General features: G+C 38.4%; 1 protein-coding gene across 7 annotated transcripts in view; it reads right to left on the minus strand.

The window, feature by feature from the left end:
- Window positions 1-16,723, minus strand: part of SHPRH (SNF2 histone linker PHD RING helicase) — an 89,480-nt gene that overhangs the window by 19,386 nt on the left and 53,371 nt on the right. For all 7 annotated transcript variants that reach the window (XR_006526743.2, XR_011502567.1, XR_011502568.1 and 4 more), the window contains exons 21-25: window positions 15,756-15,981; window positions 13,588-13,731; window positions 12,123-12,224; window positions 7,602-7,673; window positions 4,211-4,399 (exon numbers count right to left, since the gene is read on the minus strand). Coding sequence is in view for 4 of the 7 variants with exons in the window: in XM_014850653.3 (XP_014706139.2) it covers window positions 4,211-4,399; window positions 7,602-7,673; window positions 12,123-12,224; window positions 13,588-13,731; window positions 15,756-15,981 (733 nt within the window). In the remaining 3 variants the exon portion in view is untranslated. The remainder of the gene's footprint in view (window positions 1-4,210; window positions 4,400-7,601; window positions 7,674-12,122; window positions 12,225-13,587; window positions 13,732-15,755; window positions 15,982-16,723) is intronic.

Genomic DNA, 16,723 nt, shown 5'->3' on the forward strand with positions numbered 1-16,723 from the left:
AAAGCTTTCATTATTCACACAGAGCTATCTTTACCTTACACATGATTACTCCCTCAGTTCTGAGATACATGATCTGACCATTTAGTGCGACAGTTTCAGAGAGTCAGAAGGGCGTCGTGAGACTCTGAGAAAACAACAAGCAGATGCTTCAAGGAGAAGGTGGCAGGTAGGGCAGAAATTTGACAGAAGTCAGAAAATGGAACAGGAGGCAGAAAGTAGAAGTGGCAGACACAAACAGTGACAGAAAAGGCAGTGAGAAGCAAAAGTAATGTGGCAAGAAGCACCATGAGAATGTGGAAGATGGATCAAACTTGCTTGCATAACAGGTGTAATATTCAGTCACGTATTTAATAAAAAGGAAATGCAAGTATATATGCATCTATGACAAAAGGGAAATTAACTTTAGTAATTCTGTACCTTACAAAATTTTTACAAGATGCTTCAATTAATTCATGTGTTCATCTATACCCATGAAAGACAGAAAGAAAGAGCATAATAAACAGATGACTGGTAATCCTGTCCCAACAGGACAACAAACGTAACTGTCCTGATCTCTCTCCTGGTGTCTAGGAAAGCTGCCATAAAATGAGCAGGTGTTTGGGTTTGATGGGCCCAGTGACTCAGTTTCACAGAGGCTGTGCTGTTTACCAGTAGCCAGAGCAATCGCTTCCTAAACCTCACTGCATCAACTGCATGAGCTGCATGAAGCCTGACACAGCAGTTCTTTCTTCTGCTCCGTCCCTGTGCGGGGATGAATGCTTTCACCTAAGGGTCAGCAGCCCTTCCTAGCCAAGGACGCCATCTGTGGTCCTTGGGGTGCCTGAGGACAGAGGAAGAGATAGAAGAGAAGGAAGAAAGGGCGAAGAAAGACTATTTTTGTGGGAAGGAAAGAGAGAAACTACAGAAGTGGGAAGAAAGGGGGAGGGGGCACTGAGAAGGAAAGCAGTTCTTCGTGTGGGGAGTAGCATAAAGTATAACTAACTCTGCACGTTATGCACTTGTCCACCTGGACAACCCATTCAACACGCAGGTCTCACCACTGCATCTGCCAGCATCTTTCCTCCTCCACCTTCACTGGACCACCCATTCCCACAGTCACATCTGGAGTCCTGAATACCTGTCCTCTCTGAAGAGGACTAATTAAGGTCTCCTGTTCTCTGGTACGGACGCCTACCCTTACAGTCTGTTTGCTCAACAGCCCAATCTGCACCTGCTCCTTGATTTCAATGAGATCTCGACTTTCTCTCTGTCCACCGACACCCTTCCCGTTTTCTCAAGAAAACTTTATTACAGATTATCTCTTCTCTCCCCTATATCTTCAGTCCATTCTTCTTTCCTGGAGATTAAACATACTCAAGAATTTTTTATTTTAAACAAAATAAAACTGAAAAAACAACACAGGGACTTTCTGCACTTCCTATCTCCTTCTGGCTACAATTCTCACTTTTCTACTTCACAGCTAAATTTATACAATAGTTGGGCATTTCTTCTCTCTGCTTATTCACTTTCTGGTCACTCCTCATTCCTTCCCAATCTGCTTTTTGCCTGTACATTTCCACTGAGAGCGGTCCTTCTGAAGTCACCAGTGACCCTCATTAGCCAAACCAGTCCACACTGTAGTGACACCACCTTCAGCCTCACTGGTCACAGCTGGTAAGTGGCCCCTGGCTGAAGCAGAGTTTTCTTGGGGCCTCTGTGGACAGCATGCCCTCCTGGGCTGCCTATGTCTCCAGCTGCACTTTCTTGGTCTGCTTTTGCAGCTCCTCTCCCTTTATTCCACCTTTAAAAACTGTGGACTTCAGCAGGACCTCATCTGAGCTAACTGCTATGTTTCTCTCCTTAAGTAATCTCATTCACTCTTATGGCTTCACAGACCACTTATGCAATGACTCTGAATTTTCTACCTCCAGCTCCACATATTAACACTTTGCTGGATTGTTCTACCGGGATGTTTGAGGCTCTTCAAATATAGTATGTCTAAATGTACCCTTCTTCCAAATACCTTATATCAGTAACTGCACCATGATCCATCCGGTTCTTCACGTCAGAAACCATGGGGTCATTCACGAAATCTCCTTCTTCCTCAAGCCCTCCAACCTTCTATCTTACTAATCAACTTTACTCCAAATATCTCTTGACTGCATCCACTTCTTTATATCTCCACCGCCACCAACCTAATCCAAGCCACCACTGCTACTGCTGTAGCCTCCTACACCGAGCTCTCCAATTGCTTCTACTCTATTCTTTTCTGTCCCTGCTAATCTCATTTCCACACTGCAGCAAGAGGGATCTTTTAAAAATCCCAATGTGATCACGAAGCTTCTCTGCTTCTAACATGTAACGGCTTTCTGTTTATCTGAAACAAAAATTCTCAAATATCCAGGTGGCCCTTTACCACGTGGCCCCTCTTCAGGTTCCAGGCTCATTTCATTCCTTTCTCCTCTGTGTTTTCTACACCACAGCCATTCCGTTCCATTTGAGTTCCTTCTTGTCTCAGACCTTTGCACATACTGAGCTCTTGTTTGTTTTTTTCTGCCTGGCAGCCTCCTCTCCATCAGATCACTTCTACCCTCTCCCCAGGCGGGATCATCCATTCATCCTTTGGACACCTGCTTAACTGTCATTCTCTCAGAGAGGCTAGGTCTGATTTTCTTTTGTAGTGCTTACAACCATCATACCACATTAATTATTTGTTTAATGTCTGTGCTTTCTGCCTCAACTCAAACTCTTTCCCTCCACTGCCAACCTGTAAAATCCATGAGAGCAGCAGTCATGTCTGTTTTATTCATGACTGTATGTTGCAGCCATGAGGCCTGAACACTGCCTGGCACACAGTGTGTGTCCAATAAACACGTATGCAAAGAATGAATGAATGAAAGTTCATTTCAACTTTGAGATTCTGTTTGTCTCAACACACTAAAGAGCAACGTGACTGAGATTTTCAGGTTTTATTAAAATAACAGCGAGAATAAACAGCAATTAGATATTCTTTAGTTCAACTGTAGTTTTCTTGGGAGAGGGGCATCCTAATAACTGCCTAACTCTTGGCAGTTTCAACTTGTAGTTAATTCTACTCATCAAATACAATCCTCAAAAATAAGTGAGAAGAGGGGCCAGCCCTATGGCCTAGTGGTTGAGTTCAGTGCACTCTGCTTCAGCAGCCTGAGTTTGTGGGTTTGGATCCAGGGCATGGCCCTACACCACTCGTCGGTGGCCATGCTGTGGCGGTGACCCACACACAAAATAGAGGAAGACTGGCACAGATGTTAGCTCAGGGCCAATCTTCCTCAAGCCAAAAAAAAAAAGAGGAAGACTGGCAACAGATGTTAGCTCAGGGTGATTCTTCCTCACCAAGGAAAAAATAAATAACTAAGTGAGAAGAGAGCATCAAGAAGCCAGAAGAAGAAATTAATGAAAAAGATTCTACTACCTATTGCTTAAGAGCCAGCTCCACCATTCTCTCAACTGCTCCTTACATTCCCTATGTTCCCTCTACATTCATATATCGATTTGTCCTTTGTCTAAGTTTGCTTAGAAAAAAGAGCATGTTTAAGGAAAACAAAGAACAAAAAATGTCTAGTAAAGGCTTTTCATTAAATAAATGGCCCTTAAATAGAAAGTCCAGTTACGGATCCTGTTTTGATTTCAAATTATAGTCACTTTCTTAACATTGTGAATGAAGCAGGGGAAAAAATTAGGAAAATCAAGCCAAGTTTGGGCTGTACCCTGAAACGTCCATCCACGCCATTACAAAGCGCACTACACCTTTCTTGTGTTGTTGAGGCCACCTTCACTAATTCAGGAACCCATCTGGCTGTGCACACCCTTTTCCCTTTACATCCAGGGCTGAATGAAAGAATGAGGAAGAAGCTTTCTTTACATACATCTCTAATTCAACCAGAGCTCTATGTATTTGTAGCGGACAGAGATGCTACAGAACGTGACAGGGAACTGGAATTCTAGGACGGCGCTTTTTACCACAGTGGGCCTGACTAGTGCTACCTATGTCTGAGAGAGTACCCTTGGGCTCCTCCCAGCGGAAAGGCAGATGGTGAAGCCAAGGCTTTCAGCTCAGATCTATGGACCGACCAGAGAGGTCTCTACACGTTCACCGTGCCAGCCTGTTCTGATGCCGATGCTCTCATTGCCAGATACCGACTCCTGTTACACTGCCCTGACTAGGTGTCTACACGTTCTTAACCTACTTTACCTTCACAGGGATGTCCTCTTCCTGGTTGGCTTTCTCTGAGGTGAAGACGTACGAGATTTCCTTGTGAGACGTGTTCTGGCGGCAGATGGCACACTTAATGGAGCTTCTGTGAGACCCCACGCTGTACTGCTCGATAATAATTGAGACGCACTCATTGCAGAAACAGTGCCCACATGTCAGGACTGCCCACTAAAAAAAAAAAAACACAGAGAACATGCCTCAGTGAGATGCGCTCAAAGATGCCTTCCAGTCTAGAAATATGCTAAAAGGAGAAGAGTGTCATAATTCCACTTCCCAAATATTTCATGACATTAATATTCTTTAAGTCATAAAAGCTTAAAAAGTCATAAGTTGTACTTTTAAATTAACTGTTTTTTAGCCCAATCAGAGTAAGCTCTCTTAGTCTTTAGCCCTGCTCACCCTCATAGTCAGTCAGTCACCATTATTTTGTAAGAAGCTGGTGTTCTCACTTCAGTATTTAGGAAAAATGCAAATTACTCCTCAGCACTCTAACAGCAAATACAACAGAGAGACTGAGAACAATATTAATTTGGAGATAATATCATATTCAATATATTCTATACAATTTATTAAACAGATTTACATTTTCACATGTTAAAGCATTTATGATATACAAAATGAGATGGGCTAATATCTCAGGTTTATTTTAAAAGTGGTTCTGAATACATTAAAAAACTCCCAAATAAACTGATAAAAATATATTTTAAAACCTCCTTGTCTTATTTCAAGAAAAGTCCAATAATCTTCTGAATCTCTGGAGCATATGACGGAGATGTCTCCCCTTTTTGGCAACAGAGGGGTGTAGAAGCATATTAGATTTAGTCTCCATGTCAGTTCTAAAAGCTATGGCATCTTATGCTCATAATTTAACCTTTTTTACGTGGTAAAAACCACCACCACCAACAAGAACTGAGTGGTGTTGTGAGTGACAAGTCTCCTAAGCTGTGAGCTATTGTTTTTTCTAGGATTTGGACATGCATGGACTTGCATGGAAAGAAGGTGTGCAGCTGGGCCTACCCGAGGTACTTCGCAGGACAGACTAAGAAGCCCCTTGGAAAAGAATTCACACTAAGGGAAGAGAAAGATATGCTTTTAGAACAATTATTGGGAAGGGGGAGGGTTATTTGGGGTTCTACTGGCTGATGTCGGTCAGGCTGTTCTCTAGCTGCATCTCTGCTCTCAAGGATTTGTGCCGGAGTCCTCATGAGTTGCAGCTGCAAGAGAAGTACCTCTGGCATTTTCGTAGCAGCACTGATCTGTACTCAGTGTACCTCTAGTGCTCCGGGGGAGGAGGGCACTTCCTCTACTTGAGAGGACTTGTGCAGCTCTCGAAAGCTCAGAATGGACAAGCTGAACAGCAAGATGGGTCCATCTACATCTGTGATGGAGGAGAAACCAAAGAGAAATTGGGCACCAGAGCGCACTAGAGTGACAGGAAGTTGAATAAAATGGCCTAAATAGAAGAAGAGACAAACGGCAATGCCTCCCAGGGCATTAGCCAGGATATGTGAGTTAACTCCGAGACAGTCTCTAAATTAGGAACAGAGGAGGAGAATTGGGAAGCTAAAGGGAAAGGATCTAGAGTTCCTACAGACTATAGTTATGAAGAGTTAGGGCCAGGCCCGTGGCCGAGTGGTTAAGTTCGCACGTTCCGCTTCCCGCGGCCCAGGGTTTCGCTGGTTTGGATCCTGGGCGCGGACATGGCACCGCTCGTCAAGCCACGCTGAGGCAGCATCCCACATGCCACAACTAGAAGGACCTACAACTAAAAACACACAACTATGTGCTGGGGGTATACGGGGAGAAAAAAGCAGGGAAAAACAAAAAGAAAAGAAGATAGGCAACAGTTGTTAGCTCAGGTGCCAATCTTTAAAAAAAAAAGAAAAAAAAGAGTTAGAAAAGTAAAATTTTGTTACTCTTATTGTAATCCATGTTCCCCTAAGTGTGGGAGACTTGGGTTATGCTAGAATTACATGAAATAATGTATATGAAAGAAATTTAAAAACAAAGTGTTTAAGACAAAAATTAGATAAAATTTCTGAGACAATCAATCCAGTTGCAGGCATCTCATCAAAACAAAAAGCAAATTAGAAACTACCTATATCATGATCTTTTCCACTTTTTCATAAGTTTTCTCACAAAATTTTTATCACTTTTATCAGAAATCACCAGTATCTGTACATTACTATTCTTCTGCTCGGTTTCCAATTTAATACCTATCCTTTTAATATTTATTACCAATAAAGTGTCCTTTAAAATCTCACCTTTTTCATAAACTGTGGAAACTAAAAGGTACTTTCTTTCTGATTATGAGAGGACAGAATGTGGAATTCATCTATTTAATTTTCTGTACTTGGTTCCATACAAAAAAAACAGCTGAGAAGATTCTTATTCATTTAACAGTAATAGGCTTATTTTTCAAATTTTGAAAAGCAATGAATATTCTGATATTGTATATATTTATCATATAAAGTAGGAATTTATAGTTTCATAAATCAGCTAGCAGGATAAAAATAAGAATCTCTTTGAGGAGAACTAATACCATCAAGCTCATAGACATTTGTATACTAATATTCACAAAGAAATATATGCAATTGATAAAATGGTCTTCTAAAAATCACATTTAAATTCCCTTAGAATTGCTGTTATTTGTACTTTACAGGCTGGTATTATTATTATTATTTTTTTTTTTTGAGGAAGATCAGCCCTGAGCTAACTCTTGCCAATCCTCCTCTTTTTGCTGAGGAAGACTAGCCCTGAGCTAACATCCATGCCCATCTTCCTCTACTTTATATGTGGGACGCCTACCACAGCATGGCTTTTTGCCAAGCGGTGCCATGTCCGCACCCGGGATCTGAACCGGTGAACCCCGGGCCGCCAAGAAGCGAAACATGCACACTTAACCGCTGCGCCACCGGGCCGGCCCCTACAGCCTGGTATTATTAGATATTAATAATGCTAAGTAAGAGCTATGTTACTGTACCTTTGTAATACTTTCTTAAGTAAATCCATGTGTACTGTATTATATTTCTGTACAATTACCAAATAAGCATGTTAAACCAACAAAGTTAAATTACTTAGACTCAATCTTACAACTACAAACAATATTCAAAACCATGCATCTTTAACGAAAAAAATACGATTATTCTAGAAATATGTTTCACCTATCACTTAAGGAAAAACACTGCTCAAACATATGTGGCACTAAGCATGTCAGCTAACCTTTGGCCCATCTTTAGGATGGAGATAATATTTGCCTTGCATACAAAGTTGTCGAGAGAGAGAAGGAAATATTGATTGATTGTCTATAGAAGCCTTTGAAAACTGTAAAGCGTTTTATAAATGCATGTGATGTTTATTCCAATCTCACCTGTTTTCCCAGCTGCCGAGCACAGATTGGACAAGGTTCTGGATTAACACCTCCTGATGTTTTGTCTTGAGACTATCCAAAAAAGAATTCAAGCGTACATTAGTTACATTTTAAAACCTGATGCATGTTTTATAACTCATTTATAGAAGTAAATGCTGGCAATTGCAATTTAAATAACCTAATAATTGAGATGATCGAATAATTTATCTATTATCTAATACTATCATTCCTGGGATTTAGAAATAACATTTATTCAAGAAGAGAACAAAAAAGTGGAAACAATTTTTATTACAGTTTGTTAAAGTTATCATATTACTGCATTTGTGATTATCACAGAAGGCAAAATGAAAAGCAAAATGTGATATAACTTAGATAAATTTTACTTTCAAGCTAGATTTTGTTGCAAAGAAATACATATTCTGCATGTCCCCTTGGCATGGGATTACGGACATGAGAAGAAGCAGCGTTTATCTACCGAACTCCTTATTAATACTGGTTTCTTCTCAGTATCCTTGGTCTAATCTCATTAAAGCAAAGCAAATAACTTGAAAGCAGAAATATTATTGATCTGAGACCTATCTATGCCCGGAAATTACAGTGAAGTATAACAGCTTTTCAAAATCTCTTTAAAACTATTTTAAAAATTGAAACAGCTTCAAAAAAGTCATCAAATAGGTTTTAAAACTGAAGAAAACGTAAAGAAAAGTAAATTAGACTTGTAGATCACTAAAGATTTTAAGCCTGTGGTTTCACTAACCAAACAGTTAAACATTAAAAAAAAATGGTTCTTGATTATCCTTTGACGTTTTTAAGTAGGAAAAAAAAAAGCTAAATTGTACATGGATTCAGCAACTCTAAGGGTTCAAAAACAATTCCATTAACTAAAATGTAAGTATGCAGGCATTTTAAAAAATTGGGGGCCAGCCCCATGGCCGAGTGGCTGAGTGTGTGCTCTCTGCTTTGGCGGCCCAGGGTTTCACAGGTTCGGATCCTGGACGTGGACCTATTGTCCACTTGTTCCTCTTTAATTATTGGTCACATTTTCCTGCCCTTCACATTTCTTATAATTTTTAAATTATATGCCAGATTTGCTAGTTTGTTTATACAAACAACTGCAGAGACAAAATTAGATGTTATTTTCTTCCCGAGAGGATTATCCTTACCCTTCACAGGCAGTTAGGTTAAGGTATGAGTGGCTGATCACCTCGTTCCAGTAAAAAATTGAGCTGGTTTTGGGGATTGTTGCAAATTTAGTTCAAAATTAGTCTACCTGTGCTTTCAAACGTCTTAAGGGTAAGACCTGTTATGTGTTTGTTGAGGTCCCTTGCTCTTGTGGGGAGAAACTGTCTCCTAAACGCTGCGCGAGACTGAGAAAAATTTCACTCTGTATTCCCAGTTCAGGCCCAGCTGTCAAGCAACCCTATCACTTAGCAACTGAGTAAAATTTGTTGTGCATTGAAGCTCCTCTAGGTCTCAAAATGTAACACCAACTCACCTGGCCATTAAAAGTTCTACTGATTTCTCTTTCCCCTATTTGAGTCCCTCTGCAAAGCCAGCCTTAATCTCAGCCCGCATTCACTCAGCAAATGCTTTCAGGCAGGACAATGGCCAGCAATCTCAGCTCACCTGGAAAGGGCTCTTCCTTCTCTGGAATGTCATTTCATCTCAACCTTTTGCTTGCACAAGTCTCCACTGTCTTTAAAAATAGGAGGCTTTTATAATCATTTTCCCTCCCTAGTTATTGGAGCAGTGATGGCTTGCCATTGCCTGCTGTTCCTATAAAGAAGCAGCAGTCCCCAGTAAGTGGTAGACTCTTTATGAAAGATCCTCTTGGTTGCCTAGTATTATTCAGAACATTTCTTCTGCAGACATTCTTTGTGCTTTGGACTCTCACTGGAAATTTATCAGCTTCTTGGCGCCTGACACTGAAAAATGCTGATCGACAATAGAACACGTTCATCTTTGAATTTCTGCAGCATTCTCAAATGATTAATTTACATTTAATCTGTCAAGTCTGGTTGAATCACTAACGTCTTATTAATCACTATTTGATCTAGTGCCTATGATATGTCCACATCAAATTACTCAAAGTTGCTTGAAGCCAGGGACCAAGTCTGCCTATTTCAAACTCCCAGTATAATGAGTGCACATAGGTGGTGCCCAATAAACATTTGTTGACTGTCAGAAAAATTAATTATTTAAAGAAGTTTAGTTCATTATCTTTTATTTATTTTGAATAAACATAATCACAAAAAATTGGGATAATATTCCACTTATAATTTTAGTTATTTCTTTCTCTGAACTTCCTAACATGAGCATTTTCTTAGCTCAATTTATTCACTGAAAACACCATTTAAAGTATTTATATCATAATCTCATTGTAATAACCCATAATTTATATAAACATTGTACTTTTTGTTGGACCTTTAGTATTTCCAGTTTATTATCAATATTATTATAAATACGACTGCAATAAATATCCTTAATACCTAATTCACTTCCCAAATCTCTATCTATTTAGAATATTTAGGAAAACTTCCAAGAATTACTGAGTCAAAGGATACAAAGTATATAAAATTGTTAATACATCGTTAAAGTGATTTCAGGGAAAGGCCATATAAATTTCTATTTTCTTCTTCTTTTTTGTCACTGAAGAAGATTTGCCCTGAGCTAACATCTGCTGCCAATCTTCCTCTCTTTGTAGGTGAGCCGTCACCACAGCATGGCCACTGATGGATGAGCGGTGTAGGTCCATACTCAGGAACCGAACCTGGGCCACCGAAGTGGAACACACCAAACTTAACCACTAGGCCACTAGGGCTGGCCCATATATTTTCATCATAATGCATAAAATACCATTCACTGCCCCTTCACCACTGTGGAGTGTTTTTAAAAAATCCTTGCCTACTTGTTGGCAGAAAATGACACCTGCTTAATTTGATTTTCCTTCATTTACAGATTAAACATTTTTTCTTATATTATTGGCCAAATTGGGTTTTCCTAGGCAGATATTTAGATCCTTAAAATTTTAATTTTTTAAAAAACAATTCAACATATAGAGAATATCAACTTCTGTCCTATAACTAAGACATGATTAACTATCTTAATTTTGACTCACATTTAAAGTATAAGAATCTTATATTTAAAAGCTCATGTTCAGGAATGTCAAGACTTTTTGTTTCCCAACTATTATTTTTCTTTCTTTTTTTATTGAGGAACATTGGCCCTGACCTAACATCCATTGCCAATTTTTCCTGTTTTTTTTTTCTCCCCAATGCCCCAGTACATAGCTGTATCTCCTAGCTGCGAGTCATTCTAGTTCCTCCATGTGGGATGCTGCCACAGCATGGCTTGATGAGCGGTGTGTAGGTCCACACCCAGGATCCAAACCTGTGAACCCTGGCCCGCCAAAGTGGAGCATGTGAACTTATCCACTCAGTCATGGGGCTGGCTCCTCAAATATTTTTCCAGTGCGAGCATTTTGCATGATACTGACTTCTAAAAAGTTTTTATTCTGCCAGAATAACAGTAGTAGTCATCATAGTAATAATACGATAATAATATTAATAGCGAACATCTAGAAAATGCTGAATAAGCCAGGAATTACTTCAGCACTTTACATATATTAATTCATATAAACCTCAAGAGAGCCTTGCCAAGACGTGTTATTATTCTCATTTTACAGATAGGGCAAGAGGTAAATAACTTGAATAAAGTCCTCTATCTAGAAAATAGTGGCATCACGATTCAAACTTGAACTGTCTGGGTCCAAAGTCGATCTTCTTAACCGCCACGCTATTTTACCTATGATGAACTGTAACCTTTGCATTTTGTCATCATTGGGATTTAATGATTCACTTCACTGTATTTTGGACCAGTGCTCAGGACAAACGCTAGTCTACCGCTTTCCTCTGTTTGCCCCATCCAAAGATCTACTATTACCTCTTGTTCTAATAAGGCATTCTGCCAACTGCCTCTTATTCTCACCATAAAATGGCACTAGATTCATCAATGTCCAATATAATACTTTGCTCACAACTCAGAAAATGTGTTGTGAATTACATTAAATAATTTATTACCATGTCCTGTGATTTAGTAACTTTCCAAATACCTTTTACGGTTTCAAGTAACAAATTAAAAAAAATCTATGTATGCATTAACGAATGCATGTATGTACATTAAATACTGCAGTCTTTGCCCAGAGGTAAGCTGTGATACTTCCACTATTCAAGGCTTTGAACTTTAGTCTATTGACACTGTTCTGTACTATATAGTGCACACCCTTTATATTATCTATGTAATATTTTCTAAACATACCATCTTCTTTTGTGATTTGTGTAGCTATTGCAGACGTAGCTAGTGTTCTGACTCATATAACTAACACATACAAATATAAGATTGATTAAAAAAAAAACCCCTGTAGCATTAATTATAGGACTAATAGATTAAATGGAAGGAGTCGCCAAAGTGGTTTACTGATAATATGGCATGGGAAAAAGTAGTATCTGTTAAAAATATTACCTTCTCTAGGTTAGTTAGGTAGAGAAGCTGCCCAAGCTTTTTCTGAAGCTGTGATGTGGCAACGGCTTTATCGTTCAGTAGTTTTATACGATTTTGTTCTACCTAAAAAACAAAACAAAATAATTTCTTTACTCTCTCAGAAAGATAAAATTATATTAAATATGCATAATTCTTCCTCAATAATATAAATGTGTCCTACTTTAAAAAAAACCCATCTACGTGTGAAAACTTAAATTTTCAAAATGGATACTAGAAAATATACTTTAAAGGAAATATATATATTTTTGCTTTATAAAAGATAAAATTCAACACAGAGTTCTCAAATAGGAAGCTTCTCTATACAGCTGAAGTCAAATAAAAATCAACCCACATTCTACTTCTGTACCATTTTTAGTAATATATCCAAGGGCTAAAGAAAAACAAAATGATATGCTACTTTGGTCAAAGTGATTTTAAGAAATGCAGTAAACAATTTCCCTGCCCACCTCCTCTCCATGGTCCCCATTAGTAGAATATAGTAGACAGAAAGGAGTATAAAAATAAGATGAATTTGTTTCCAAAGAAAAAAATTATTGAGAATTCTATTTTAAAAGTGAAATAGTATATAATAAATATTTGTAAGTTTTTCTAAGTTACAGTCTCCAAGCTTTATAGGAAGAAAAAGATTTAAAAATTAGACATACACAGGAATAAAAATAAATTATAAAAGAAATAATATTTTTAATGTGAAAGAGAAAAAGTTGGTGGAGTTATTTTTTAATCCTGAGATACAAAAAGGGATTTATTAGAAGATAAGTCATCAATATCTGTTCATTATTAGCAAAGGAAACACTGGAAAAAAAGTTTTTGGTTGTTCTTAGGGAAGGTTTTTCTGGTTATGAAAAAGCTGAGGTAATAGGATATACATCTAAAAACTAACCAAGAATATCTTTAGGTTTTGGTACATAGAGGGTGCTCAAAAATAAATGAATATGCAATCGGGAGAGAAACAAACAAATGCACCAAGATAGTGAATGCTAAGCATGTAGTAGATATGAAATTGCTCATCTTTGACCTTTTTTTTTTTTTTAAAGATTTTATTTTTTCCTTTTTCTCCCCAAAGCCCCCCAGTACATAGTTGTATATTTCTCGTTTTGGTTTCTTCTAGTTGTGGTATGTGGGACGCTGCCTCAGTGTGGTCTGACGAGCAGTGCCATGTCCGCGCCCAGGATTCGAACCAACGAAACACTGGGACACCTGCAGCGGAGCGCGCGAACTTAACCACTCGGCCACGGGGCCAGCCCCCATCTTTGACCATTTTTTGACCTATAAAAGCAAGCTTCTTATGGCTCAAACTAAGAATAAAGATTAAATACATGCTTATTGAAGAGACCACTGCCCTGACTCTCTCTCTTCTATGGATCTAGGATTTCTGTGACATCTACTTGCTGGGCTCTTTTCTGAGATCTACTTGCAAATTAATTACCTCGTGCGGTTCAATGATGTGAAGCACAGGCGGGCTGGGCTTTGGCTCCCTAGGATGACGTACTCTAAATCGTTCTGTGGCCATTGCGAGTTCATCCACAGCAGACACACGATTCCTCAGAGCCATCCAATACTCATGAAGCAACTGGAGGAACAGCAAAGACAAAGACAGCGGTAAAACATCTAATTAAAATTGCTTAAAATTACCAAGATGTACCTTGGTCAAAAGTCTTCAGTGACAACTTACGACATAGACATTTTCTTCATTAACTGTCTAAGGTATCAGCAATTCTTGGGCCATTTTTAGGATGAGGAAGTGCGACTGAACAATCTCCACAGGACACTGCAGAGGACTGCCTCTTCAGACTCTTAGGAACCGAATACCCCAAGATTTCTTGGTGGGCTAAAGATATTTTATATATTAATACTAGGCTGGTGGAATCTCAGCTTTCATTTTTAAAGAAATATTTTTTATTATAAAATATTTCAAATATTCAAAATAATATGTATATATGATAATGAGGATACTAAAATACATAACTGAGTCCCCATCATCCAATTTAAGAAAGAGAACAATACCAACTCCTTATAACGCCTCAGTGTTCTTTCTCAGCCGACTCACCCTCCTTCCTCACGCATTCTTCCTTCAGCTCCCAATAATGGGGCAACCGCTCTTCTGAATTGGACTTATTATTCCATACTTTTCCTTGGAGTTATACTAATCTATACATCCTTAATAACCTGGTTGTATATATTTCTAAAATTTACTGAAATGGTATTAATTGGTATAAATTTTTTGTGTGTGAGGAAGATTCACCCTGAGCTAACTTCCATTGCCAATCTTCCTCTTTTTTGGCTTGAGGAAGGTTAGCCCTGAGCTAACATCTGTGCCCATCTTCCTCTACTTCCATGTGGGATGCCTCCACAACATGGCTGATGAGTGAAGCAGGTCTGTGCCTGGGATCTGAACCCAGGAACCCAGACCGCTGAAGCAGAGCGCGTGGAACTTTAACTGCTAGGCCACGGGGCCGCCCCCAGTATAAAAGTTTTGATATGCTTTCTTCACTAACATTATGCTTTGAGGCGGATCCTGATTCTTGTGTGTAGCAGTAGCTCATTCATTTGCTTTGCTGTAAAAGGGGACAGTCTACCACGTTATAGAGAACAGATGCACAAAGACCTGGGAGAACTGACGATGAGCACTCCTCTGACACAGAACACGTGGCCAAACTGAGCCCAAAGGAAGAATGCAGGGGCAAATGGACCGCGTATGTAGTGCTGTCTTCCTATATGGCTTGCTGTAACTAACTGTGGTAATGTGCTTTTGCATTTAGAATAGCAATGTGAAAAGAAAAAAAATTATCAACAAATGATTTTGAATCTATAAAAGTATCATTTCCCAATTTATCAAATGTGTGAGCTGATATTACAGATAGCATATCTTCTTTCTGGATAGAAACTTTTACCCTGCTCTAAAAGGCAAGAACTTCAGATTAAAAAAAAAAAAAGACATAAAATGTAATTATAACATGATAAATAAAACACTTCTTTCATTCCCTTACTCATCTCACTTGCAAAGGAGGATAATGGACTAACAAATCTAAATATAAAGAATAATTCAAAATTAAAGAATTCTGGAATCTTATCTCAAGTACAGAGTTATAATTTGATGAAATTATTAAAGTATAAGTATGAAAGGTTATTTTGTGCACTATTGATTTCAATGGTTTCCAGTCTTGTATGTTGAGAAATATTTACCGTATTCTCCAATCTTCAAAGCTGTTGATGTTTGGTTGTTATTCACAGAGCACAAGCAAAACAAAACCAAACTCGAAACAAAATGGTACTCTAATTTCACAAAATAACAGTGTAAGATCAAGCTAAGAATAGAATGACACAATTTCACAGCTAAATAAAAGGTTTCATGTAAATTTCATTTTAATGATTTTCTTCTAGCAATTTAATAAATAGAAGTTCCTTATTTGTTCAGTATTATTGTATTTATTATTCATCATTACAATCATTATATTTTAGGGAAAGAAATTATGATACCTGAAGTCTCTTAAGTAGATTTTTAAAAACTAAAGAGAGAAAAAGGAAAGTAGCAATTAAAATTAATGTAGCGGAGGAGAATTTTTAATACTGGAAGGAAGTTTTAAAATACTGTACCTTATATTCCTTCTTCCAAGCTTCAAAGAGATCCATGGAAGTACTTCCTTCATCAATGAATTCAACATCAAATCGATGGGATTTTGCAAACGACAGCAGAGCTTTCATGGATCGCTCTGTCTCACTTATTGCCCACAGACCCCGGCTGGTGGTCGGTATCCGATCATCCACCAGTCCTTCTTCATCTTCTATCATCTCCTCAAATATTGCAGTCTGGCCTTTGACTCTGAAGACACACGAGAACAAAACAGGAACTACTGTGAGTGGCTAACAAGCACTATGAAAGTCACAGTGGCAGAGCCAACAGGGAAGCAAGGTCAGTGACAAAAATTTCATCAACAACTTTCAACGTCACGTCTCCAAGATCACGCCTACAAGTCTTTGGAAAAACCACAGCAACTCTGAAAATGTTTGAGGCACCATAAATTTGACCAGTGTTTCTTGAGCGCACTCTAGTATAATGAAAGATGGCTATAAATTCCACACTATAAATTTATTTATAAAAATAAATTCTCACTCTGAGAATTAAAACAATACAAAACACAAACCACCATCATCAATCATACAAAAACACAACAAAACAAAAAACCACCAGATGATCTTTAAGTATACTGTCAATCTCCTTTTTTTGGAGACAATCAGAACTTAGCCCTTTCTCAATTTCCACTTTGTAAATTAGGGATAATCTTGCTAATGCTATGGCTATACGCACTCACTAAGTAGCTTAATCTCCAACACAGGGATGAAGACCTCAAATTTCTGTTGGAGAAAGTGCATCCATAATGAGAGCTAACATTTTATAGGACACTTACCATGTATCATACACTAAACTAAGCAATTATGTGCATTTTCTTATTTACTACTCATAAAGAACTCAATGAGGGCATGTTGTTATCTCCATTTCACGAATGAGGACTCTGAGGCTTAGAGAGGCCATCTGCCTGCCAGTGGGGCAGGGATTTGAGTTC

The sequence above is a fragment of the Equus asinus genome, chromosome 1, assembly GCF_041296235.1.
Source record: "Equus asinus isolate D_3611 breed Donkey chromosome 1, EquAss-T2T_v2, whole genome shotgun sequence".
In the NCBI taxonomy this organism is placed as follows: domain Eukaryota; kingdom Metazoa; phylum Chordata; class Mammalia; order Perissodactyla; family Equidae; genus Equus; species Equus asinus.